At 45.6% G+C, this 26,997-nt stretch overlaps 1 protein-coding gene across 2 annotated transcripts in view; it reads left to right on the top strand.

Annotated features, from left to right (window-relative positions):
• NID2 (nidogen 2) overlaps positions 1-26,870 on the top strand; it is a 78,657-nt gene extending 51,787 nt beyond the window's left edge. The window contains exons 9-21 of one of the 2 annotated variants that reach the window (XM_030854969.2): positions 5,568-5,711; positions 6,413-6,541; positions 7,516-7,659; positions 14,289-14,408; positions 15,240-15,470; positions 19,148-19,369; positions 19,995-20,164; positions 22,384-22,513; positions 22,925-23,096; positions 23,915-24,072; positions 25,235-25,358; positions 25,801-25,913; positions 26,191-26,870. In XM_030854969.2, coding sequence (XP_030710829.1) covers positions 5,568-5,711; positions 6,413-6,541; positions 7,516-7,659; positions 14,289-14,408; positions 15,240-15,470; positions 19,148-19,369; positions 19,995-20,164; positions 22,384-22,513; positions 22,925-23,096; positions 23,915-24,072; positions 25,235-25,358; positions 25,801-25,913; positions 26,191-26,201 — 1,868 coding nt within the window. In that variant the 3' untranslated portion in view covers positions 26,202-26,870. Of the gene's footprint in view, positions 1-5,567; positions 5,712-6,412; positions 6,542-7,515; positions 7,660-14,288; positions 14,409-15,239; positions 15,471-19,147; positions 19,370-19,994; positions 20,165-22,383; positions 22,514-22,924; positions 23,097-23,914; positions 24,073-25,234; positions 25,359-25,800 lie in introns of both variants that reach the window. The other variant, XM_060294816.1, reaches the window with a different exon arrangement.
• Positions 26,871-26,997: the final 127 nt, after the last annotated feature.

Genomic DNA, 26,997 nt, shown 5'->3' with positions numbered 1-26,997 from the left:
GGCATAATAGTGGGATAGGGAGTTGATTGCTAAAAGGTACAAGGTTTCTTTTGGGGGGGGGATTAAAATTAAAATGTTCTAAAATTAATTGTGGTTGATGGTTACACAACTCTGTGACTATATTAAAAACTAATTGCGCACTTGATGTTTCTTCAGTTTTTTCATTTCCATTTGCATGGAATGTGTACTTTAGATGGGTGAATTACATGGTATGTGAACTGTATCAATTTGAAAAAACAGTTGTGGGGAAAAAAACAGTGGTTCTTATACTTCAATCATCATTAGCCTCACCTGTGAAGCTTGATGAACAATCTGGATACGGGCTTCCCTGGTGGCGCAGTGGTTGAGAGTCCGCCTGCCGATGCAGGGGACACGGGTTCGTGCCCTGGTCCGGGAAGATCCCACGTGCCGTGGAGTGGCTAGGCCCGTGAGCCATGGCCACTGAAGCTCTGGATACAAATGTTCTAGATCTATCAAGGAACTACAGGACATGAGGAACTTTAAGTGCGTATTATTAAGTGAAAGAAGCCAGTCTGAAAAGGCTTTGTACTGTGTGATTCTAGACTTTCTAGAAAAGGTAAAACTGTAGAGACAGTAAGTAGATCAGTGGTTGCCAGGGGCTCAGGGGGAGGGAGAGAGGGATGAATAGGTAGAGCACAGGGGATTTTCAGGGCAGTGAAACTATTCTGTATGATACTATAGTGGTGGATACACATCATTATACATTTGTCAAAACCTATAGAACTGGACCACACAAAGAGTGTATGCCAATGTAAACTATGGATTTTAGTTAATAACAATATATCAATATTGGTTTATCAGTTATAACAAATGTACCACACTAATACATGATATTAATAACAGGGGAAACTGTGCAAATTGGTAGGAGGTAGCTATGGAAACTGTACTTTCTGCTCAATTTTTTGGTAAACCTAAACCTGTTTTAAAAAACTAAAGTATGCTAATTTTTAAAAAATGTTCTAGGGAAGCCAGAGGATGAGCCTGGGAAGTCAGGGAACTCTACAGATGTGAAATGACCTTGTCAGATCAAGGGAGCATTTTAATTCTCAAAAGCAGTAGGCAGTCTTCCCCTAGAAGAGGCACATGAGGAGAAAGAATGTTTCCCTTGTTCAGTTCCGTATTGATACTGCTGAGCCCAGAATCCATACCTCAGAGAGGCGAGTCTGTAACTGGAGAGTCTGTGCTTCACCGCTGGAGCTGAGGGCCCCTTAAGCCTCCTTGGGCTCGATGTGCAGCAGTCACTTCAGCAGTATGATAACAGGAGATTAAGGTAAGAGGACAGGGTCCTCCCTAGGATGTAGAGGTGATTTGAAACGGGAATCCTGAGCTTGTTGGTGTGGTTTGTTGGTTTGGTTTTAAGAAACTGGGTTGGGGGGCGCAGCCATTGAGTGTCTGAAGAAGGGGTTATACGGTAGTGAATTAATAGTATAAAAATGTCAGCTGACTTTACAGGAACACGGACCTCAGAAGGAAGGAAAAGATCTCAAGGAGAGATTTCAACAAAAACACCAGGGGAAAATGACCTTCACCTTTGAATGTCCAGTTCAGCCCTTTGCTGGGTGTAGGTGTCTGATCTGTAAGAAGATCAGGAGAGCCTCCCAGCCCTCAAGGTCTCATTCAGACTCTGGAATCATGTAAGGAAAAGACAGATCTCTGGGTGTATCTTTCCTAGAGACACAGCCAAAGGGAGAAGTAGCAAAGGGTCAGAAAGCCAGCAAACTGGCAGGTACCAAGTTGCTAATTTGCCTTTAGAGTTGCATGATTTTTCCCTTCTACCCAGGTCAAATAATAATAATAATAAGTAGTAGTGCTAGTAGTAGCAAAGGACAGTCTTCCTGATGCCAAGCACTGTTCTAAGTACCTTGCGTGAATTAACTCATTTAATCCCCACCACAGCCCTACCCAGTAAGGGAATTATTACTCATTTTACAGAGACTTCGGTGTAGACATGAAGTCATCTGCCTGGTCACAGCTAGAAGTGTTGAGCTGGGACTCGAACCCAACGCCAGCTCCAGAGCCCACCGTTTCCCCCTCACGGCACCGCGGCTCCATGTCGACTCCACAGACCCCGCGACTGCCTCGTAATATAGACCAAACTTTAAAAGAAGGAACGTGGGGATTTACCCTTTGGGTTTTAACCCTGCTCATCCACCCCTACAGAAAACAGCAATACTGTTCATTCTACCCGAATAGGAGAAAAATGGGGAAGAAAGAAGAAAATTTATTAAAAGGAAAACAAAACACCACCTTTTTTTTCTCTCCCCTCGCAGCGCATGGCAGTATCGTCTCAAGAGCCTTTGCCTTTTTCTGGAGGGAGCGTTTATCTGGCTGGCATGCGCGTGAAACAACACAGCTGCCCCACCTGACGTGGGAGCTCCGGGTTCAGCGTCCCGGGTTCTAGAAGGAGTGTCCAGAACCTCCACAACCCTCCAGTCAGCCCCCTGCCCTCCCCGAGAGTTTGAGCTTCCCGTGCGGCTTGGCTGGTATTGGTGGGTTCACAGGGCAGGATCCAGGAACGCTTCCTGCCTTTGCTCTCCCGCTCAGCTCTCCAGCTGAGGAGCCTTTGGGCAAAGGGCCATGCATTGAAGCTGAACAGACTGTTCCTTTAAGGAAAACCACTCTTCCCCTCTTGATTAAATGAGTAAATTAGTTCCAGAGCCTCTGTCAGAAAGTCAAGCTGTTCAGGAGGGTAAGGGTGAAATAGAAAATGTCTTAAGAAGGATACAGCTCTTCTTTATTTACTAAATAGGAGAAAAGCTAACTAGCCATAGAGAATGGATAACCAAACATTTTTAGAGATGGGTTTTGAATATAGTGCGTTTGGAAACCAAATTCTGAGCACAGGGCCTCAGGCTCAGAAAGGGTTGACACTTGGTTTAAAGCTGTGCTGTCACCATCTTGAAACTTAATAATTTTTGAACAAAGAGTCCCACATTTTCGTTTTGCTCTGGGCTCAGCAAATGATGTGGCCGTGCTGTCAGTGAAGTCTGTTTTAAGTCAGCATGATGTAATTATGCACACTTTCTCCTCAATTTCAGGTACGCTAGTGTGTCCTGTCCAAGTTTGCCAATCAACTTTTGTGCTGCATGTTTTTTCTTTTAATGCCTCACCGGGTGGTAAACTCCTGACATTACGTATACTCACTAATCTCTGCTGGAGTGTGCCACGGTGAAGTTTTGATACTGCAAAGTACTGAACGTGAGGGCTAAGCCACTAGTGTTTGTAAACGAAAACATTTCAAAGCTCACTTCTTCCTTTGACTGGGTACGTCAGGAATTGGTACAAAACCTTCTCCTAAAATGGAGAGAGAATAATGGGGGGCAATCAGGTTCTTGTCTCACGTGGGGCCTTCAGTGAGGATGCGACCCTGTCTTTCTCAACTGCAACACTCAGGGGACTGACTCAGGACCTTGGGCAATACGATCAAGTCAACCCCAGTGCTGTGCTCCCGGCCCGTCTGGCAAGAGAACCAGCGGGGAGGGATGAGGGACGTCCATGGATGTCTGTGTGATTTGGGGAGCGAGGCCTCTGCTGGCGTACTTCAGCTCCTCAGGTTTAAAAATGCTAGAGCCACTGTTGGTCCTGTTTACTTGCAAAGATTCCGTTACTCCAGCCAATGTCACTGAGGTGAACTGAGGGTAAACCCATGGCCCTCCTTATTTTCAGGCCATAATGTGGGAATCAATGATAGGAGAATATTCCGCCGCGGGACCACACATGGTGTTTCTTATAAAGCGATGATGGGAGTTTACCAGAAAGTGAAGGCGTCCCATCAGGGACTCGGCCAAGGCATCCCCATTCACATCAGACCCATAGAGGAAACTGGAAGAGTCATAACGTGGGCGGTGGGCTAGCACTGGGGAAGTGGCCAGGCATCCTGAGGACTAGAAGGAAGTCCATCTGTGAGGTAGGCGACAGCAGCAAGCACTTGGATCTAGACTGGGAATTATGTGGGTGAGGCCCACCCACGTGAGGTCAGGGGGTGGGGAGATGTGTGTGAGCTAGAGTGAAAGCAAAGGGGGTCCAGGAGGAGGTGGTACTGCCAAAGTCTAGGGATGCCAAGCTGCTGGTTTCTAGGGCAGTGAGACAGCTGTGGAGGGCAAGGTAGCCTTGTGCACCAAGCTGGCTGTCGAGACAGAAACCCGGGGACAGAAGTCTAATTATCATGACTTAGATGGAGCCCCATTAGGAGCAGGGATGGCTTGAGGTAGAGCCTGGGAGGTTTGGGTGGGGCTCATGCAATCTTTTGAATCTAAGGTCAGAATTAATTCTCAGGACTGAGACGAAGCTAAAACTTCAAGCGAGAATGGACTCTGCCCGGCTGGTGAGGAAGAAGGAACGCAGTCACTGGGGGCTGTGTGGGCTGGCCTGTGGTGGAGTTTCCTTTCACATACATTGAGTTGGGTTTTCTTTATTTTCTTCAGCAGTTCTAGCAGATATAAGCATTATTTTTATTCTCATTTTACACCTGAGGAATCGGAGAAGTAAATGGAAGTGCCCAAAGTTAACGGATTCATCCAGTCTGGGCAACTGGGGCTGTCTCCAGCGCCACCATCTCTGTGCTCTTGGCTTTGATTAGATGACTTTATGAAGTTCCTTTGGTGGTAGTTGTAGCAAAATGATGGAAAGCATGGGTGGGCTCTGCAGCCAGACTGCCCAGCTTTTTGATGCATCCACCTCTTCTGGCTGTGTGACCTTGGGCAGGTTACTTGACCTCTCTGTGCTGCGGTAAAATGAAGATGATGACGATACCTTCCTCACGTTATAGACATGAGTATTTAATGGAATGGTATATGTATGGGTTTAGAACAGTGCTAGGCACATAAGTGCTTAATACACTTTACTGTTACACTCGATCTAGAAGTAAAGATCTTTAGGGAAGATTTCAGATGTTAACAGTCATCACTACCCAGTGGATGGACGGAGTCATGGCAAGGTTAATCCTAAAGAGTAAATACTGTGAAAGCCATTCTTATTTATTTGGTCTTATAAATTTTTTTTTAAAAAGCAAGATTTTCTCATTAATTGAATTTTGACCCATGGAATAGTGCACTTAGTGAGAGACTGCGCAATTAGGAGGCAGAAATTTGGGGTATAAGTCCTTGATGTACCACTTCCTGGCATTGTGAGCTTGGGCAATTTTTCTAATGTCTCTCGCTTATTTTCCTTATCGGTAAAATTACCAATAAAAGGAATGACAGCCTGCCTCAGAGAATTATCCTGAGAAGATAGAATGAAAGCACTTTTAAGTAAAAGGATGCCATGTGTTGGATATTTTAATTCCCTGACACAAACCTGCTGTAAACAAGAAAAGGTTAGTTGTCTGCAGAGTGGGCAAGGGGAAGCCATTCTGGAATCGAAAACTGCGACGCAGATGATCCGCCCTCGCTTTGGATATTAATAATTTAGTAAGGTCGCCAGGCGGGCCCCAGACAGACAGGTCCACAGCCAGTTCCAAGGACTTGCCGATCTTCTTTCTTCTGTGCCGTTCTCTTTATGACAGCCAGATTGTGCTTTTGTTTTTTATTTTCTCTCTACCCATGCAGGGGACTCAGATCCCACCCCAGTGAATCCTTGCTATGACGGGAGTCACACATGCGCTACCACGGCTCAGTGCCATCCGGCGACAGGTGTAGACTACACCTGCGAGTGTGCATCTGGGTACCAGGGAGATGGACGGAGTTGCGTGGGTAAGAGCCGTATGCTCTGTGTTCCCTCATGGAGTCCTCCAACATTATGTCCGTAGAAGACAAGTGTCTGCTTTGTCGTCTCCATGGATCAATGAGTTTAGCAGCTATTCATCTAAATACAGCTATTTAAAAACTAAGCAGATTCTGGTTAGTTTTAAGAGGGTAGTTGGGAGGTGGGTATTTCTGGCTGGGACTCTGAAAATGGCTATTGTAATGCCTGGATATTTTACATTCTCAAATGTTGTCATTTTAAGACGGAATCAAGTATTTTTTACATTCATTAAAGAGTGCATTTTCTGGTTACCTTCAGATTTCAGACATTCACCTATTTCTTTCACTTACTGTATCTCAAAAGCAGTAGTGGAAATGTCTTTACATTTTAAAAGAAAAATCGTTACTTTGTGTGTTTCTCTTCTAAATGTTCAGAATTGTTTAAATGTTTAAAGAATTCTCAGAATATTTGTTCAAAACATATCTCCCTGGGGCTCATACTGGAATGACTTGAAATAAATGTTTATGTTTATGACGATCTGCAACATGTATCCACATCTGGTGCTTGGCCTACATTTCAACCCCTGTTGAGTCTACCAACTGTTGGTCCCATTGAAACCTCTTAGGGGTGAGCGAACATTGAGTTTGCAGACCTTCCACCTGTGGGGACTTTGGTTTAAGCAGCTTTTTCTGTTCTTATTCCTTCTTAGATGTAAATGAATGTGCAACTGGCTTCCATCGCTGTGGCCCCAACTCTGTGTGTGTCAACTTGCTGGGAAGCTACAGGTGTGAGTGCCGGAGTGGTTATGAGTTTGCAGACGACCGGCACACCTGCGTCTGTGAGTGCCAAAACTGTGCCTCTTTTTAGCCAAAATCATGCTGAACCTTGCTCTTGGACTCATTACTGTTTCCACTTCTGTTATACAGAAGTTCTGTTGGATGGTTTTTTAGAAAACAGACAATTTACAGTGAAATAACCCAAAGCTATGGCTCAGTTCCGCCCTGTTTGTTGGGGTTTTGTTTTTGTTTGGGTGTTTTTGTTGTTGTTGTGTTGTTGTTTTTCTCTAAATAGATATTTTTGGTGTAAGTTATGGAAGAATGTTCACCTCTGTAGGGACTGCTGTGTATCTTGGTGTTTGGCCCAATCATGTAACAAGACTATGAACTTCTCTAATACCAACAGGTCTAGATAGAGGTCAAATGTTTCTCAAATTAGAATGAAATGGATTTGTAATTCAAAGAGGCCTGTCTCACTTGACTGGTCAAAGAGCTCCGTCTGTAATAAATATAGCCTTTTTAGAATTCCAGAAAAATCCTTGACCAAAGAGTGGATCCAAAAGAACTAGAATTCCAAATTCATCCCACTGTTAGAGCTAGATGATATTAGAGACAACCCACTTTTTAATCCAGTGAGATGAAAAAGTAGTGATCACAGAGACTGTGTGTGTGTGTGTGTGTGTGTGTGTGTGTGTGTGTGTGTGTACGTACGTACATACGTACGTACATATGCAGGCATGCAAAGCAGCAGTGCTCTGGGGAGTTATAAACTTTAATCAAGGACAGTTTTTAATGACTGATCTTCATGCCTAGTGTTATAGCCACAAACCATGACCAGCACTTCTCAAATTTTAATATGCATACAAACCATCTAGGGATCTTGTTAAAATTCCTATTCTGATTCACTGGCTCTGCTCTGGGGCCTGAGAACCTGCATTCCTTATAAGCCCCCAGATGTCCCGATGCTGTTGGTGTGCAGGGTTCACCCATTCGCAGGCCTGGGCTCTTGGACATCCTTGCCTTCTTCTCTTTTCAGTGATCGCCCCACCTCCCAATCCCTGTGAGGATGGCCGTCATAACTGTGCTCCCGCCAGCCAGGCCCAGTGCATTCACCACGGAGGCAGCTCGTTCAGCTGCGCCTGCCTGCCTGGTTACGCCGGCGACGGGCACCAGTGCAACGGTGAGTAACCGTGGGCGGCCTCAGCGACCCTGAACGTTGCTTTGGATGCACATCCCCAGGGCCTCTCAGAAGCCTCTCCCTTCCTTTGACTCACACCGCTGTGGAACTGCCGAAAGAGAAAGAAAAGGTGTCCTTTGAGTCAGAAAGAGAGGCCGAGGGTGATTGCCCTGGGACCAGATTGTTGAGCATGTATGGTGGTCCTTGGAAGAGCCGTGCCTGGAGCAGTGGGGAGACCCTGCCAGCTTGTAGCCTTCTGTTCCCTGGAGCTAGTGTAGCCAGGAGGGATGTGGGGAAAGGCATATATCCTCCTGGGAGGAAGTCTCCATCCTTCAATCTCTCTGGCTAATGGCTTAATTCAGCACTTCCAGTCCTGCCTAATTTTGAGTTGCTATTCCCCTGCGTGAAGTGGTAATTTAAGCTATCTCTAAACATACATACAGCTCTTTCTGTGTAATTTATTCCCTTTCTTCTCTCTCTCTGGAAGGGGAGAGGGAGAGAGAGAAGAAGAAAGAAATCCACAGATATAAAAGGATATTAATGCATACCTAAGTACTCAAAGCTTTTCTCCCAGAAATCTAACTGTCTTTAAGACTTCATACTGAACTTTATAAAATCACTAAACCAGAAAGCAGGACTAACTGTTCAAATTTAACTTAGAAATGTATGAGGTTGTTACTGAAAAACTAGGCATAACACTGATTATAAATGTTCATGAAACTGGGATTAGCAGTACCTTAATAGAGATCATTCGGTAAATCTACATAATCACTAAAGATCTTCGAAACATCTGTCAGTAATGCACACAAATAATGGTTAAATGAGACACTGGGAATGAGAGGATGGGGGGAAAAGGGTTGATTTTAGGAATATAAACCTAAAATGCAGGCTTTCCCTCTCTCATCAAATTGCTTCTTGCCTCTGTCCCCGTATACCTGGGCCCACTGAGCTGATTTGCTAAGAACAGCCTTGTAACTCCTGGGAGCTTCTTAACTTGATCGAATAGCTTGACCCTGACCTCCTTGCTAGATGTTTGATTCTCCTCCTCCTTCCTTTTCACTTTGGTTTCAGCAGGACAGGCTGAGTGGACCAGCAGCCTGAAGCCATACATTACTGACAGAATAGACGTGTCAGGGCAGCGCAGCCCCTCTACTCCTTTCCAGATGTGGGGTTTTTCGGGATTGTCTGAACCTGGCTCTTTAATGTTTCCACTTCTGCTGTACAGAAGCTTAGCTGTATGGTTTACTTTTGAAAACATAGTTTATATTGAAATGACCCAAAGCTGTGGCTCAGTTCAACCCTGAGTTTTTTTTTTTCTCCCTAAAAACACCCTCAGGTTTATTTATTTATTATTATTTTTTAAAGAATCAATTTTATTTATTTTTGGTTGCGTTGGGTCTTCGTTGCTGCACACGGGCTTTCTGAAGTTGTGGCGAGCGGGGGCTACTCTTCGTTGCGGTGCGCGGGCTTCTCATTGTGGTGGCTTCTCGTTGCGGAGCACGGGCTCTAGGCACGCAGGCTTCAGTAGCTGTGGCACACAAGCTCAGTAGTTGTGGCTCACGGGCTCTAGAGCACAGGCTCAGTAGTTGTGGCACACGGGCTTAGTTGCTTCATGGCATGTGGGATCTTCCCGGACCAGGGATCAAACCCGTGTCCCTTGCATTGGCAGGCGGATTCTTAACCACTGAGCCACCAGGGAAGTCCCACCCCCAGGTTTAGACAGAGCTCAGGTGCATTTCAAGTTAGGATGAGGTAGATTTGTAAGTCACAGATGCTTGTCCCAGTTGACCGGCCAGAGAGCTCCATGTGTAATAGATACTCTGTACAGACAGAGGTACCCTCTAGGTCTGGAGGGAGGGGTGTCAGGTGACGCACATAAACTTCTCATGTTTCTGCTAAGCCCCGCAGTGGAAATACTGCTCTTTCCACCGCGTGGGACTCATCCTTCGTTTCGATTTAACACACTACTGGCTCTCAGAAACGAGAATGCACAAAGGAAAAAATCTGGTCAGTAGAATTTCATGTTTAAACATCTGGCTGCTCAGGCCAGCAGAGATGGTATTTTGAAAGTATTTCATTCCTTAGGTCTTTGGTTTAAAACAAAGAAGTTGAGATTATTGCAGCTTAGACGTGATGACTGTTAAAATCAGAATGTTAATGTAGGTGAGCTGCTTCTTGTCCTAACCCCTTCTAGAATCATTCTCTCTCCCTTCTTTTAACTTCTGCCTGTCCTGTAGGACTTGGGTTACACTTTGGGGTCATATTAGGATCCTGACATTAGCTACTTTTCCATGCTGGGAGTTTTATAGGGTTGTCATTCTTTGTTATTGTTGTCTTCTTGCTGATTTCTGCCATGTTCAGTTGTCCCTGTTTTATCTCTGGTTCTCTATTTTTGAGATTCTCTCTGGAACCCACAAACTTAAAAATAGGCCGAGCCCATCCATTGCTTCCCCAGTGTATTAGTGATCTACTGCAGCATAACCAATTCCCCCCAAAACATAGCAGCTTAAAACAATACACATTATTATGCTCTGTAGGGTCTAGTCAGGGGGTCTCTGCCAGACCTGGGGCCTCACCTGAAGGCCCAGGTGGGGAAAGAGCCTCACGTGGTTATTGGCAGGATTCAGTTCCCCAAGGACTATCGGACTGAGAGCCTCGGGTCCCCGTCGGCTGTTGCCTGGAGGTGACCTTCAGCTTCTTGCCACGCGGACCTCTCCTACAAAGTAGCTTCCTTCATCAAAGCCTTCAGCAGGGGTCTGCCAGCAGGTTGGCAGTGATCACAAAAATGACATCCCCTCAGTACTGCTTTAGTGTCTTGGTTGGAAGCAAGTTACTCAAAGGAAGGGGATTACATAAGACACTGAATAGCAGGAGGAAGGGATCTTTGGGGACCATCTGAGAGGCTGCCTGCCATAGTTACCCTGTGGTTGCCGTCCAAGCTTCCAGACCGTGGGGTAGTAGAGAATGAATTGTCATTTTCCTAAATACCTGTGCTGTGCATGAATCAGGCTGGGCTAATCGTGAAGGAGGCTTGCAGGATAAGTATATAAACGTGTGTGGGTGTGTGTGCATTTTTAAAGGCATGTCACAGTGTGCATGTGTCCCACTGACCATAGCGATAGAGAAAGAAGAGAAAAATAGAGATGAAGCCTCTATTTTGTGGAAGGTGTGCACACTTGAAACACACATTTGTTTTCACTCCGTCAAACTAGCATTAAAAGGGTGTGTGGGTTTTTCTCCAGCCAGTTTGTTAAAAACCAGGTTCCCCGGGGAGGCTGCACTTGGCTTTGGGTTCTCCGCCTAGTCTGAGTCACTAAGAGGAATTACTTCTGTGCAACTAGAATGAAATCTTTCCAGCTTCCCTCAGTGGGGATTGATTTCAGCCCTGCATTGGTGTGAGCTGGATATTTCTCAGGCATGTGTGTCCCTGTAGGTCTTGATGATCCTGCCGGGTGGAAAAGCAGAGTGTTTTGAGCTGGGACCTTTCCTCACGTGTGAGTTGAGGTACTGGGTTACACATGGCCCATTACCCAGAGAAGGGCTGTGAGGAGAGGTACTTACACTGTCCTCTCTCGTGGTTTCTACTGGAAGCATGTCGATGCGGGTAAGGTATAGTAAAGTTGGCGTGGCCACAGCAGAAGCAGAGAAGAAGCTTGATTATACTCACAGGTCCCAGAGAGCGGGTCACTGCATGCCACACAGGATGCAAAGGGCACAGCCAGCAGCCGGGTTCTTGACCGAGTAGGTGGGAAACAAGAACTCATGGGTCGAAGCCTTTGTTGGGGTCTGGAGGCGGGTCGATTTGAGTTGGCGCCAGGAAATTTCACTGGGTGGTTCAAAAGCAAAGCAGGGGAGGTAGAGAGGGGGAAGCTCGAGTCCAGGGGTTGGGTTTGTTTTGAAGGGATTTCAGCTGCTTTTGGGTGTGGGCTCAGAAGTAAGGCAGGGAGAAGAATGTTGAAGCACCAAAGCATGAACTCAAAATAGAGAATTTTTAATACAGTTTCCAAACAGGTTTTCTTAGCAGCTTGGTAGAGGACAGAATGGAGAATTACACTGAGAACAAGCCATCTTGCGTTATCTGACTGGTAAGGGGCTCTACTCTGCCTGAACCTCGCTGCATTGACCTCAGTGTTCTACCAGTCCTTGAAGACCCCAACAGTGATGGTTAAGTAGCCCCCCGTCCCCAGTGGTGTAACAGGAAGCTCCTCCCTTGCCAAGGGGTCGAAAGTCTCTCTGCGCTTTCTCTCGACACCTGACCGCCTGTGAAATTGGGAAGACTTCTCCTTTACACGAAAGCTCGGGTTTCCCCCCCACACTCCTCAGGATTGGCGCTCCTAAGGAGGGGTGTAACCTGCTCCGTACCCAGGCCCCAGAGTAGCTGGCGAGGCTCCAGTTTCCTGTCACGGTGCAAGGTTCTCCAAAGAGGGTGTTGGGCACTGTGCTTCAGGGAGTCTTCAACTTCTCCAGCTTTGGGGGACAGCTGTTGTTCACTTGTGATGCTTTCAGTCTCTTCAGAGACCTTCTCCCTGTTGGTCGTTCATCAGTTATTGTCTCCCCTTGACTTTGGTATCTGTGGGAGGATGGCTGCTCTTTCCGGTCTGGTCAGAATCCCTAGGCCATAGTCTTTAAGAACATAACTCGGTACCTCTGGGGGAGTCCTCTTTCTCTTAGTTCAAAAATAATCACAAGCAACTGATCCGTGGTTTCTAGAAATAGGCCCTGTATCTCAGGAATTCCTGCTTCCTGCCATTGCCTGGGGTTCCTGTTACCATGAGAAGTACTTCTAGCATATGCATTATGAATAGCTTTAAATTCCTGCATTTGGCTCGACGTTAATTTTTACAGCTTTGGTTTTATAGCATCTTCCAGTCCCAAGGATCTGGATGGGCACCAGCTTCATCCAACTGGGCATTTGAGTTGTCCTACTGAAGAGACAGAGGGCCAACCTCAACGATAATTAAATAGGACACTATAGAATCCATGATGATTGGATTGGAGATAAGCTTTTTGTTGTTGTAATTATTTTTATTTGGTTTATTTTCAGTTAACTGAGGAGCTAACCAGCAAACCTTGTTTGATTCTAACCTTGCAAATGAATTTATAACCACTTTCCAGCCTTTGTCAGTGAAAGGAAGGTGACTAGACAGGCCCACTGCTCATCTAGGCAGAGCCTCTCTGGGTGGCATTGAACTTGGTTGTGTCGGGCATTCAGCGGTTTTGGACTTCAGAGTAAACTAATTTACGTGCAGTAAACTCCCTGAGCCTGAGGATAAGCAGTATAAGTGATTACATTGCTAATTACGATGTCAGAGATTCCTCTCCCCTGAACAGAACGCCTGTGTTGTGTATCCAGCACATCCACTTACTGGTACCTGGGAAAGGCCCTTAGTCATGGGAAGGTGGCTCAGTGAAAGCATGGTCACAGCAAGGGTGGCACTGATCGCCCTAGAAGAGATTTCACCTGGGTCCCGGAGGCTGGGCGAGGAGCCACGTCTGACTGACGTCACATTCAGGGCTGGAAGTCTCTGGCTTCCAGGGTGCAGTGTGTCTGTGCACGAGCTGTACAGAATTGATGCAGTTCTCTCCTTCTGGGACTCCTCTTCTCTAGGTTTTACACCGATCACCCCGTCCCGCATTTTTCCCTGTTCACACGTTTTAAAAACGTAGATGCGACTACTCTGTTTTATTTTCAGTTGAGTGTTGATCAGATCTACACCCTTTATCCTTCTTTTACTCAGGAAGACTTCCTGTCTCTGAAGATGGCTTATCTCTACCACTGGCCATTGGTTTCCACAGTTATATTTTCAGACTTTTCTTTCTTTATTTTTTGGCAGCAGGGTGGAGCGGGGGTGGTGTCTTGCTATTGTCAGCCTGTGCTGATTTCAGTAAATAAAAGGAATGTAAGTCAGCCTTTGTTTGAAGTTTCAGGATGTTGCAGTTTTGAGAAATGGGAGAATTAATCCTCACGGTACCATATGGAGAATGTTGGGACCTGAATTGTTTGTACTGATAAGCCAGACAAATTTAGATTTTCTTTTCTGTGTGTTGTTTCAAAATCTCTGATAATATTTTTCTGATACTTTTCTATTTCTTCTAAAGGTGGAAAGTAAAGAAAATTTCTGATTAATTGGGCATTCTAGGTAGTAGGACTCTCTGACTATGTAAGACTGAATGGGCTTCTTACTTAGTTGAAGAAGGATTTGGAGCCTCAATGGGTTCTTTGCGTCTGTAAATCAGTGCTAAAGGGAGATGGTGCCAATAAGGAAAGGAAAAACAAAAACCTATTGTTACGTATATTTATTATATGGAATACAATGGAAGGGAATGAATGGTTTATGGACCTAGTTCAAAGGTAAAAACTTCCTGGAATTCACTGTAGATGAAAGGTGCCAGGATATATTTCTCTGTGAAGTATACGTTTGATTTCTACACTGAACGTGTCCCTCGACTTTGGACTGTTAAGCTTGTCTTTAAGGTGCCGACGTGTTTCTGCTCACGCCCAAGGTCTTCTGAAGTGGAGCCCTCGTGGTTGATGCGCGCGCACTAAAGCCATGTGGTGGCATAGATTGTGTGCAGTGAAGTTGTGCCCTTCCTTCCTTCCCTCCCTCTCTCTCCCTCCCTGACCACTGCAGATGTTGACGAATGCTCAGAAAACAGATGTCACCCCTCGGCCACCTGCTCCAACACTCCTGGCTCCTTCTCCTGCCGTTGCCGACCCGGATATCATGGGGATGGATTTCAGTGCACACCTGGTAAGGTCTGGGGGGCCAGATCAGGCACAGAAAACTCCCAGATCCTTCAATGCTGTTTTTCTACAGCACCTCAGCCCACTCTTGACTTACCCGGGTCTGAGGCCTGAGTTGGTGGATTTTCCAGGCTCTGGATTTTTTCCTGCATTATTTCTGGCTGCCTAGTTTACTGATAGTTCACTGGTTATTAGCATTCTGGGAGGCCCGACGTATGACCCATCCACGGTCCTACCTAGTAGCAGTTCTGGTTAACTCTCCTGGTGATCTGCTTTGCTTTGATAAGTGCACAATTTAGATGAAGCCTTGAGATCGAGCTGACCGACCAGGAGGCACATGCAGTAGTGAGCAGGGAGTGAGCCCCCATGGTGACTGTTCTAGTAGAACTTGGCCAACACGGTGCAGTCTAGCAACTGCCCTTGACCTGGAGTTTCTCAGACTTCAGCTCTGGACCTCAGGGGATGAACGCAGTTTTAATTGTTTTCTCTGGAGTCTCTTGGGATGTTTGGACAGAAGTCATGGGTTGCTCTTCATTTTACCCAAATAGCAATAGGACCCTGAGGGCTGAGGGGAGAGGCCTGTTTCACTGTATCATCAGCCAGGACTTACAGGGCAAACTGCGGGAATTAGGGAGAAATTAGGTAGATAGTGGCAGAGCTAAACTAAGAACCCAGGACTCCAAAATTCCAGCGCCTTGCTATTTTTCCCATGTTATCCTGTCTTCCAGTTATAGAAAAAAAGAAACCCTCAGGAGACTTTGAGGCTGGCTGGTAAAAGTGGATGGGTTGCAATGCCTTTTACTCCTCCTTTGTATCTCTTCTGCTCTGGTCCCGGAAGACCCCACCTCTGGACTGAGACCCTGTGAGCGCCAGCAGCACGATGCCCAGGCCCAGCGCACTCATCCTGTTGCCCAGCTCCACATCCCGCAGTGCGATGAGCAGGGCCACTTCCTGCCGCTGCAGTGTCACGGCAGCACTGGCTTCTGCTGGTGCGTGGACCCCGATGGCCAAGAAGTCCCTGGCACCCGGACCCCACCCGGCTCCGTCCCGCCTCGCTGCGGACCACGAGGTAAGCCAGTCCGGAAAGACACCTGGTCCCAGCACAGGCCTGGGGCAGAGCAGCAGAACGCTGCTTACTGTGGGATAGATTATAACCCCTGCCCAGACCACGCAGACTCAGGGCTGATCATCATCCTTGCACAGCCTCCTTCCTCCTAGGAACACTTGAATGGTGGGCACACACCTATGTGCACGTTCATCTTACAGAGACACACAGACCCAGGCGTGACATGCATGTTGGACTCCAGCCTCTTAGACAAGTACAAGACTAGAAGTTGAAACTGAGTGTGGAGGTCAGGCTGAGGCCACTGCCCAAATCTGTTACTGCAGCTTAGGGAGATCTTAGAGCTTGATGACCTCGCCAGACCAGCCTCTTGTCCAAAAGGGAAACTGCCTTCCCAAGTAACTTTGTATCACTTAACTCTGACTTCTGGAGTGCAGGAAACAGTCCAAAGGCTGTTTTAGTATCAGTGGGAAAAATAAGTATGACACATGTAGGGGGATGCAGCTAGTGTGCTCTAAGCAAGTAAGCCCAGCCCTCTCTAGCCAGGCTCACATGTTGATGGGGAATCACTCTTGCTCCTGTCACCTTTAGAAGAGATACAGGAACCCGTTTTGTTAGCCTGCGTGATCTGAGATGCAGCGCATGAGCCTGTCTGTTACCGTCTGAGCACCCCCCACCTGTGTGAGGTGTGGTTCCCAAGCGCTCACAGTTCATGCCAACTGCAGGTTGCCAAGGCAGGTTTCTACGCCTCGCTGAGTTGTTCAAAGACGGGAAGAACTTTTTCTTTTAATACAGAAGAACTTTATTATGAAAACATAGAATTGGTTTGATATCATTTTAGCCAAAATAATTCCTGTACATATCCATGAGCTTGCTATTCAAAGATCCCTTTTTTTTTTTTTTTTTTTTTTTTTGCGGTACGCGGGCCTCTCACCATTGCGGCCTCTCCCGTTGCGGAGCACAGGCTCCAGACGCGCAGGCTCAGCGGCCATGGTTCACGGGCCCAGCCGCTCCGTGGCATGTGGGATCTTCCCGGATTGGGGCACGAACCCGCGTCCCCTGCATCGGCAGGCGGACTCTCAACCACTGCGCAACCAGGAAAGCCCCCAAAGATCCATTTTTACTATTGAAAAGGGTTCCATAAGTACTAGTCTTGGCTTTTAACGTATGAGAGTAAGAACTGGAGAATTACTACCAGTTTTGATCCTTTCAATAATATGAATTGTGATGGCCAGGACATTAGTGGTTCTAAGATTCATATAAGTAGAAAGTGTTAATGCTTGATCTAGATGTATATATACCCTTGCTTCCACAGTGACACTCCTAGTTCCTCTCTGTCCCTGTTTTCAGGAAAATATTTTGCAGGTCCAAAAAAAAAGAAAAGGAATACAGAGAAATTCTGTTTCACTCATGCCTAGTCTTTAAAAAGTCTTGGTTCTAACTCCAGCTGGGGTTTGAAGAAATCAGATGGTTGGGAGGCACCTTAAGGGAATGGTTCAGAATTCTATGACATTTATTAAGACAGGCATGTGTTAAGAACAGTGATCCAGAAGGGAGCCAAGAGAATGAAAAGTTAATTACTAAAAGAAGAACATGTTCCTTTGTACAGACTCTTTCCCACAGCCAAGCTTCTCTCCCGGTGCTGGTTTGTCTTCGGCTGCCATTTCTGACCAGTCTCATCTGCATAATGGGGTCAGCTTTGAAGGGAGAGAGAACATTCTGTGCCCAAAATTTAAAAATATGTAAAACCCTGCCAACCAGAAATAGAAATAAATCCATGGTTGGATCAAGAAGTAGCTTGAAATAATAAGGAATGATTGGGATGCCCACGTGTAGGTGACGTGAGGTGCCCCTTTCCCAGAAGCTGACTGTGCTGTGTGTCGCATTCCAAACAAAGAGATGGCCCTCGTTGGGTGGTCCCCTGAGAAGCGATCCTCTGAGTTTGTTAGGTGGATCTGGGGCAGTGTTGGGAACTTCTCCAGGGAATCCCACCTTGTGAGGGATGATGAGTGTCTGAGGAAGTGGCATTTCCTTCTCTGGTTCCTTTGAGACACATCTGGGTGAGGAAGTCAGTCTCTCCTTCTCCAAGATGTTTTAAAAAGAGGGTTGCTTCTTGTGGGTCATAAGCTATAGAGACAGCCTGAAGGGCGTCCGTTTCCCACAAACGTCGTGAGTCCTGGAGTTGTGCTCATTGGGTTTGAGCTCTGAAGATTTTATTCACCATCCTTTCCTAGGGGAAGTGTAGGTGCTGGAGCCCAAATGTAATGTTTCCAACTGTTCTTTGAAGCCATTGGAGGTTTTGACCAAAGAAGTGACATGCAATGAGTTTTTTTAAAGGGACTCTTTCTGGCTGCCAGTTGAGTTTACTGTGGGGTGGTGGAGAAGGGTGGGCAGGAAAGATGATGGAAGCAGGGAAACCAGTAAGAAGGCTGTCGTAGTAATCCTGGCATAAGATGACAGGAGTGGGTGTGGTGAGATGTGAAGATATACAGCTGACGTTTTTTGACATATCGGACGTGGAGAGTGAGAGAAGGGAGTCGGGGATGACTGGGCCTGAGCAATGGAAAGAATGGAGGTGCTGTCTAGTGACATGGAAAAGTCTAGGGGAGAGCAGCTTTGATGGCGGAAAGCCCAGTTTTTGTTCTCCTCCGAGATCTCTGTTACACATCCACATGGTGGTATAAGTAGGTACTTGGCTGTATGATTCTACAGACCATAGGCATGAATTGCAGGAATTAATGAAGAAGTACCTTCTACTTAAGTTCCTTTAGGTAATCCTATCTTAGGAGGCTGTACAAGTTAAACTGCCTGAAGCAGTCCTCTCAGAGAACCGCCGTGTTTGGGACAGAGCCTTGGCAGCCCTGTGGAAGCAGTCTGGGAAAAAACTGCAGGCAGAGAAACTGCTCTGCAAGGGCAGCTAACAGGAGTTTAGGCATGGTGGTGAGGAAGGGGGGCACGGGCATGGGGGGCAGGGGGAAGGATGGGGAAGGAAGCTGGAGAAAGGAGGGGACAGAGCAACATGGTGGGAAGCTGGAGTCTCCAGAAGAAGGTTCAGCTTTGAGATAAGCCCAGAGCAGGGCGGCCAAAGGACTTCACAGAGCTGCAGTGTCTCACAGTCAGTATCAAGTTGTTTGCCACCAACTCTCCTATGCTCACACATACTAATTACAGTAGGTTTTATTTTTACTCAGTATAGTTTTCCAATGGACAGATACTCAAGGCCATGTAAGTAGGACATTCAGTAATACTTTCTAAGACACGCTGGCCAATGTCAAGACAGCCCTCTCAGATGCAGGTCCTGGAGTTTGAAACGAGAAAGAATAAATATTGGCTTTAAGCATCATGTAGGCCCTGAGTCCCCAAGGACTGTTAGACGCCCCTTCCCAGGCTGAGCGAGCCTTGCACCCCAGATGTTACCTCCTCTTGTTCTTTCCTGACGTGGCTGGGCCTTGATGACAATCCTTCTGGCCTAGGGAGACAGGAGCATCAGAACGACCCTTTTTCCTGATTCCTGTGGAGAACTTCTTAGAGCACTCGGGGCCAGCATCCAGGGGCTTGGCTGAGGTGTCGTTAACAGACACGAGGAGGAAGGCGGCCAGGAGGCCAGGAGTGGGGATCTTAAGCCATGTGCTACATTCTGTCCTTGGTTCACAATCAAAGGCTTTCTGTCCCCACCTGCTCAGAGCCCACCCAGAGGCCCCGGACCGTCTGTGAGCGCTGGAGGGAAAGCCTGCTGGAGCACTATGGTGGCACACCAAGGGACGACCAGTACGTGCCCCAGTGCGATGACCTGGGCTACTTCATGCCCCTGCAGTGCCACGGGAAGAGTGACTTCTGCTGGTGTGTGGACCAGGACGGCAGAGAGGTGCCAGGCACCCGCTCCCAGCCAGGCATCACCCCTGCATGTAAGCACCCAGGGGCAGCATCTGAGGTGTCCCTGAAGGAAAGCTGTCAGCTGCGGGTGAAGGTGGGGGAATGAGGGGTGAACAGGTCCAACAGAAGAAGTCGCTGATAAGCCGTGTTGATTTATAACCTGGTCTGCCCCAGATCCCGATTCAGATTTAACATTTGGTTTTGTCATTAACAGTTTCTGTAATTAGAGCATCTGGAACTAAATTCGATATGCAGTTCCTCCTCCCTTCCCCTACTCTGAGCCCAGGGTGAAAGGGGACACGTGTCACCCTGGGGCCCCAGAGAGAAGCTGACACAACACTGGCTCTGGAGTTTTTCCCTTAAAAAAAAAAGAAAGAAAAGAAAAGAAAAAGAAAACTTTCTCCTTTGTTCTGAGGGGAATGTTTTGTTGTCTTCCTCCCCAGTAATTGGCAGTGATTTACATAATTGATCTTTGGGGAAAACCCCTAGAAATTAGAATTTCTTTTAAGGAACATCTGGAGCACATCTGTCCAGGGTGAAAACTTTTGATGTTTCTGGAGGCTCTGGTATGTGGGAAAGTAACTTTTCTTCCCCTCCCCCCACCCACCCCGTTTCCTTCCCTCTCTGCTACCCATACCCTCCTCTTCCCCACGGCAGGTATACCCACACTTGCTCCGCCCACAGCCCGGCCCACGCCCCGGCCCGACGTGACCCCTCCACCTGTTGGCACCTTCCTGCTCTATGCCCAGGGCCAGCAGATCGGCCACTTGCCCCTCAATGGTACCAGGCTTCAGAAGGACACAGCCAAGACTCTGCTGTCGCTGCATGTAAAGTGGATTTCTCCCCCGGGGGGCGGGTCTGCATCAGGTTTCCAGATCTGGGCAAGGCCTGAGGTGGAGGGGGATCCTGGAGGGTTTCTGGGCTGCGGTCTTCGGGAGCCTGACACACAGAAGAGGAGGGGGCTCTCTGTGGCTGGGAGTCACGTCTGACTGACCAAGGCCGCTTTCTCCAGTTGGCTCATGGGGTTTCGGATGTGTGGTAAGGGAATTTCAGAGTTGTCAGCGTGTTGAGGCGGCATGTGGGGATCCAAGGGAAAGTGACAGAAGGTAAACGCAGGTCCCCAGCATTCTCTTTAAGCCATAGACATCTCTGCAGAGATCCTGGAAGCCAACTAATGACGGCCTCATCGTTGCAGCCCTCTGCCCTCCCATTTGGTTCTGTCGACCAGCCTCTTATCTTCTCTGACTCCGTCACAGATGAAACTTTGGGGAGCGTGGGTGATCGTGGAAAGGAACGGACAGGGCTTTCCCCAGGGGATGCTGGCTGCTTCCTGAGCCAGCAGCCTCCCTATGGTCAAGGCACTCCATTTTGGAGAAGGGATTTCTTCTCTAAAATGTTGCAAAGAGAAGGGAGTTCACCAGAAGGGCACTGACACTTACAATGGAAAATCGCCTAATTCTGTTTCTAAACTTCACGCTCCAGGTATTTGCTCATCTATGAGAAAGAATAATACAGCGTCCATGTTTACATTTACTTCTGTTAATGAATAACCTCTTATCTGGTCCAAAAAAGTTTAGAAGTAGCCGGTGTTCAGAAAACAATGTGGGGTTTTTTGTTTTCAAGATGTGAGTTGTGTATGAGTTTCCAAATACTCGCTGCTGTTTTGTAAAGTTTCTCTAAAAGAGAAAATTGTCATCACCTCAAGCTAACTGTCTATTTATTCTAGCCAAGTCAGGCGGCTTCACTGCATGTCTGAACTTGCCTCTGATGAGGGCAGGGTTGTTGATGGTAATGGTGGTGGAATTGAAAGAGAAATGGAATATGGGTTCTAAGCACATCTTGTGGAAACTTACTTAAACTGGGACTTTCTCCTCCAAGAAACCTTGAAATCATTTACATGAGTTAATGGATCCCATGATTCCCTGGGTTAATGGAGGCCCATGCACCCGTGCCCACGACAGATGACTTTAAATTTTAAAATTGTACTTGACCTTCAGATCCTCCCATATAAACTGCCCACTCTTCCACAGGAGACTAATCCTGCCTTGTAGTTTCTTGTACTGACTCCTCTTCCAGAGGCATAAGTTCAGGACAGCCCCAGGAGGCTGTTAGGCAAGCAGGGAGCTTGCATGACCTCAGGGATAGCTGGGTGGCCCTTGCATGTTGGCTCTGCACGTCTGCCAGGCTTCTCAGAGCAGGACTCTGGATTGGAAATTGAATGAAGCAACTTCTGTGCAGAGTTTTGGAAAGGAATATCACAGACTCGGCATTTAAAAAAAGACTGCATCATTTATTTAGTAATAAGGAAGGAGGGGAGAGCTCCCTAGCCAGAGGTCAGGTGACCACCATTCCCCAGTTCCTTAACCCATCAAGTTGTATACTTTCTTTTATACAAGAGTACAACTAAATGATTGCCTTGGAGTAAGAGGAAGAGATGGGGGTAAGGGTGACTGCACCTCAGATAGCAGAAAGATCTCACAGGGGAGGGGAGGGTAGATTTTGTTATATATTGGCAAATTTTAGAAAGGCTTTTTGAAAAAGTGCTGATAACGTCTGAAAGAGTCAGTTTTTGTCCAGTGAAATATTAAAAGACTTACTTTGCTGAGACTAGCATTTGTCCTCTAATCACTGAAGGGGCTAATCTTTTCATGAAATCACTTCTGTTTTTACCACCAATAGTAATAGTGCTTGTTGAGAGCTTACAGTATATTAATTACTGATTAAGATATCTTATAAGCACTTATGGTATTACTGTTTATAGCAGCCACGTGAAGTAGGTATTGTTATCTTCATGTGGCAAATGAGGAGACAAAGGCATATAGAAGTTCAGTACCAAAGTCACACAGCTAGCAAGTGGCCAAGCCCGGCTCTGCCCTGGGAAGTTGGCCTCCATCACCAACACATCTAACCACTGTGCTTGGCTGCCATAAAACCATGTGATGCAGGGTTGTTCGCTGCAGCCATGCATGAGTGAGGCAGCCGAGCATGAAGTCGGGGGAAATGCAAGGAATCCTAATTCTTCCAATTCGGTGTCTTGGTCACAAAGGGCTCCATAGTCGTGGGAATTGATTACGACTGCCGGGAGAGGATGGTGTACTGGACAGACGTTGCTGGACGGACAATTAGCCGCGCCCGTCTGGAATCGGGAGCAGAGCCCGAGACCATCATTAACTCAGGTCAGCAGCTTCACACAGAAGACAATTCCCATTCCATTTCATTCTACCAAGTCCAAGTTGTTTGCCTCTTTTATGCCAAAGTCTCCCCTCTACCTTCTTGCTAGGACTCTGAATAGAAAGGGCTTGCAGTAAGAATTCAAGGTGCGGCTACAGTTGATGCTGCCTGGCCCCAGCCCTGGGGATGCCTGCTGCCATCAGGCTGGGAGGGGTCTTGTTAGGCTAGAGGGTACTAGAGGTGGCAGAAGAACTAACGCGGGATCTGTTCCTCTATTGACTCTGTGTGTTTTGACTTAGAAACTCTCAAGACTTTTTTCCCCCAACTATTCAAACATAGTAATAAGCAGAGCTCTCTGCTTCAGGTTCACCTTTCACAGCTGCAGTTGCTCCAGCCCTGCCTTTGTTTTATTCCAGGTCTGATAAGCCCCGAAGGACTTGCCATCGACCACTTTCATAGAACGATGTACTGGACAGACAGCGGCCTGGATAAGATAGAGAGGGCCAGGCTGGACGGCTCTGAGCGCAGGGCCCTCTTCCACACGGACCTGGTGAACCCCCGCGCCATCGCTGTGGATCCAATCCGAGGGTCAGCCGGGCTTCCCTAATTCTCCTCTGTTACCTGTAGATCCTCATTTGAAGCCCTTGGGCTCTAAGTACAGTTGTAGGCGAGGGTCAGAACATGGGCATAAAAGTTCAAAATATATTAAGTTAATAGTATTCACTGAGGATCTACTAGGTGTCAGGTACTGTTTAGGCAAAGACAAGGTCTGTTCTTTCATGGAGTTTATGTTCTACTAGGAGGAAATAAGACAGTAAACTAATGGATAATAGGAAATTATTAAGCCTGTGATGTGATACACAGAGAATTCAGAGTATGTGAGTGAGACTGGGGGGCACTTTGGATCAGAAAATCGGGCCAAGCCTGAGACAGCACTTCAACCGGAATGAAGTCGGTCTCCTCCAGCAACACATTAGGAAATCCCAGCGTTAAACCTGCAGTGAGATTACTGCATTAGCTGGTGAGTAAGCAAAACTCAGACACCAGGCATGTTATTTCTCTGGCCTCATTTTCACAGTGGCAACAGTCAAAAGAACAATGTTTCCTGTCTATGATAATTGCTAAGGTCATCAACTGGGACATATAACTTGGTCCGTGTTTCAGTAGGACTTGTTAGAATCAGGGAGGATTTTATACCTTGAGAAGCTCTTGTCATATTTAATGGGGCTTCTACCAAATGAAATTCCAGAGAAACCTTCAAATCAGTAAAGATAACCTTCAGCTTTCATTTTCAGCGAAGTGTTTTTGACTCAGAAATGCTTAGTGAAAAGCCTCAAAGATGGTTCTGAAATTTGGGTTCTATACATTGGGGAAGGTTTATCTTTCTCCATTTAATTTATCCACAGCAACCTGTACTGGACAGATTGGAATCGAGAAGCTCCTAAAATTGAATCGTCGTCTTTAGATGGAGAAAATAGAAGAATTCTAGTGAATAAAGACATTGGACTACCCAATGGTTTAACCTTTGACCCCTTCTCCAAATTGCTCTGCTGGGCAGATGCAGGTACTACTACTCATGGAATGCAAATACAGAACACTACCATGTTCAGCAAGCGTGAGCACTCGAACAGATTTTACAGTAAAACCAAATCCCACCATTTAGGACTTCTGGCTTACATTTATAAGAGTACAGCAAATGATCGACTCCTTTTAGAGGGCACTTTGTAATGACTCCTGTGATGAACTTCCTGAGGTCCTGGATGTATGTTTGAATCAGGTGGTAAGCTTGAGGGCTAGTACTGTGTCCAACCTACTTTTGTACTGCTTGCCCTTCCTCCACGTGAGCACTTGGCACACTTTTTAGGTTAAAAATAAATATTAGCCATTGTTGGAATCGACAGGCTTAAATGAACAGGAGTTATTTTCCTTTTTTGCCAGTATTATAACATTTATAAATATCTGTTACTTTAACAGTCAGTATGCTATTGTGCTGAGGACAAAGCGATGTGGCAGGATGGCTTCCTTCAGTAATAAATCTGGGTTGCCTATTCCCAAGGTTCTCTCTTTCTGTTGTGTGATTTCATTATTAGCACAACTGAAAAGATGCTGTTTCATTATACTGCATTTATATTTTTAATAAGTATTTGAAATTTAACTCAGGGTTCCATGAGAAATGTGAAACTTGGAGATTCTTGCCTCGTTTAGCTATTAAAAAATTTACATTGAAAAATGGAACTTTTAATTCCTAACTAGAAAATAATACAGTCTTTAAAAAAAATATTAAGAATTTTAGTTAAAAGGCAGCCTTGGCTATTATTATACATTGCTTACAAAGGGCAAGTATTAATATTTGTCCAAATGTTATGTTTGTAACAATTTAAGAGCTAATACAAACTTTTTTTAACACTGATATAATTTCATCTCTAATGTCCTACTTTGGGAGAAACTTAGCCAGATTTCTGTAAATGCAATCCTTTCTTCCAAAAAAGGATTAAGAGTTTAAATTCCACTAAAAACTATAACGCTCTTAAACAAACTGAAGACTGGTAATAGAATAGGAAAATTTTACAGTTTTTAATTTGTATTATTGCAATGGGGATAGAATATTCTAGTTCTACCTTTGTTTCCTTTGAGAATGAATTTACCTGCCACTATTTTTGGTAAAGGATTTCTTTTTTTTCCCATCGCATGAAAGGATCTCTTTTCCCTCTTTGATGTTTTAAAAGGAACTAAAAAACTAGAGTGTACACTACCTGATGGAACTGGACGGCGTGTTATTCAAAACAACCTCAACTACCCGTTCAGCATTGTAAGCTATGCAGATCACTTCTACCACACCGACTGGAGAAGGTGAGCCTGACACACTCAGTTTGCCTTTTCAGGCTTGTCCAGTTTTGGAGGACACACCGCTTGTACCAAATGTTAGTAAGCAACTTTAGTTATTCTCTCTTCATTAGCAGAGAGATTAACATCATTCAAGCGTTACTGCTTTTAAAAGCATACTTTTACGTCACCCAGAAATTTAATGGTATTGCTCACATGCAGCTTAAAAAGGGCAGAGCTATTTGGTAATAAACTATCCAAAAAGGAAGCACATTACTCTGAATCTGATCTTCAGAGACTAGAAGACTACCTTTAAATGGTACCATGAGGTATCTTACTTAGTTATGGGATTTAAATTGACTTTTAAAAATGTATTCTAGAAGTCTGGCAGAGATTTCGCTTCCTGATAAACTGGCTTTTTCTATCCAACCTTAAATCCTATGAATTCACTCTTCCTTTCTGTTACCAGGGATGGTGTTATATCAGTAAATAGAGACAGTGGCCAGTTTACTGATGAGTATCTCCCAGAGCAGCGATCTCATCTCTACGGGATAACTGCAGTCTACCCCTACTGCCCAACAGGTAAACGGACATGCTCAGGTGGCTCCTTTGGATCAGCCAGGTAGAGAAAGAGAGGTCTGGTAACTGACCACACTTGGCCTGCTGCTGCCACTGGTGAGAGCCACTCTGACCTAGAAAAGCTAATGGCCAACACATAGGGGTGACCATTCTACTACCTTAAGTCTACCTAGCTAAACTATACACACAAAAAAAGGTCTATTAGGATATTTCCTCTTTAAAAGACTTGCTGTGGCAAACTGGATATAAAATACTTACATGCTGTCCCCTCCCTCCACAGGAAGAAAGTAAATATGGTATTATAAAGGACTTGGGAGTTTACAATCGGAATCAGGACCCTAAAGGACATTTACTGCGGACAAAGGTGAAGAAAGTGAAAAAGCAATTGGCCATTAGAAGTTCTGGACATATGAACATTTTCAGTGCAAAAAGACTAAAAGTATATTTTGTGAAAAGTTTATACCTCAATCTTTACTACTGTATTTTTAAAAACAAAAGTTATTTCAAGATTAAAAAGGTAACAATTTTAATTGTTGCTTATTAAAGCAACTTTTAATAAACATTTATGTCATATTTAAAAGGCCAAATTAATTGAACTAAGAACCAATTAGAGCACGTTAAGACCCTAAATCTGACTATCGATACAGATTCTTCCTGGCCAAGAAATTAAAGTACATGTGATTAGTATAAAAATATGATCCTAAAGATCATAAACCTTGACGTAGAGAAGGCTATGCAGAACTGATGGGAAAGAGCCAACTTATTCTAAGATTTTTTTTTTTTTACCTCTGCATAAGTGCATTTCTATTTATATTAAAAGGTGCTACAATGTTTCAGTTTGTATTTTCTGATCCTGTAAGTCCCTCTATAGAATTACCCACAGAAATTACATTTATATATAAATATTAAAGATGTAACAGTTCTCAAATTTTCTAGATTACTCCAATAAAATATTTTAAGTTTTCCTATGACTTAACGATCTGTATTGTCTATATGTATAATGAAGTCAGGGGGTGGCATGTACCTAAACCACAAGGGAGGAAGCAGATTAATTAATTATACAAATACATAAACGTAACACATGGTC

Source organism: Globicephala melas, chromosome 2, assembly GCF_963455315.2.
Source record: "Globicephala melas chromosome 2, mGloMel1.2, whole genome shotgun sequence".
NCBI classification, from domain to species: Eukaryota; Metazoa; Chordata; class Mammalia; order Artiodactyla; family Delphinidae; genus Globicephala; species Globicephala melas.
Note: the sequence above shows the minus strand (reverse complement) of the source record. Positions and strands in the feature narration are given on the sequence as shown.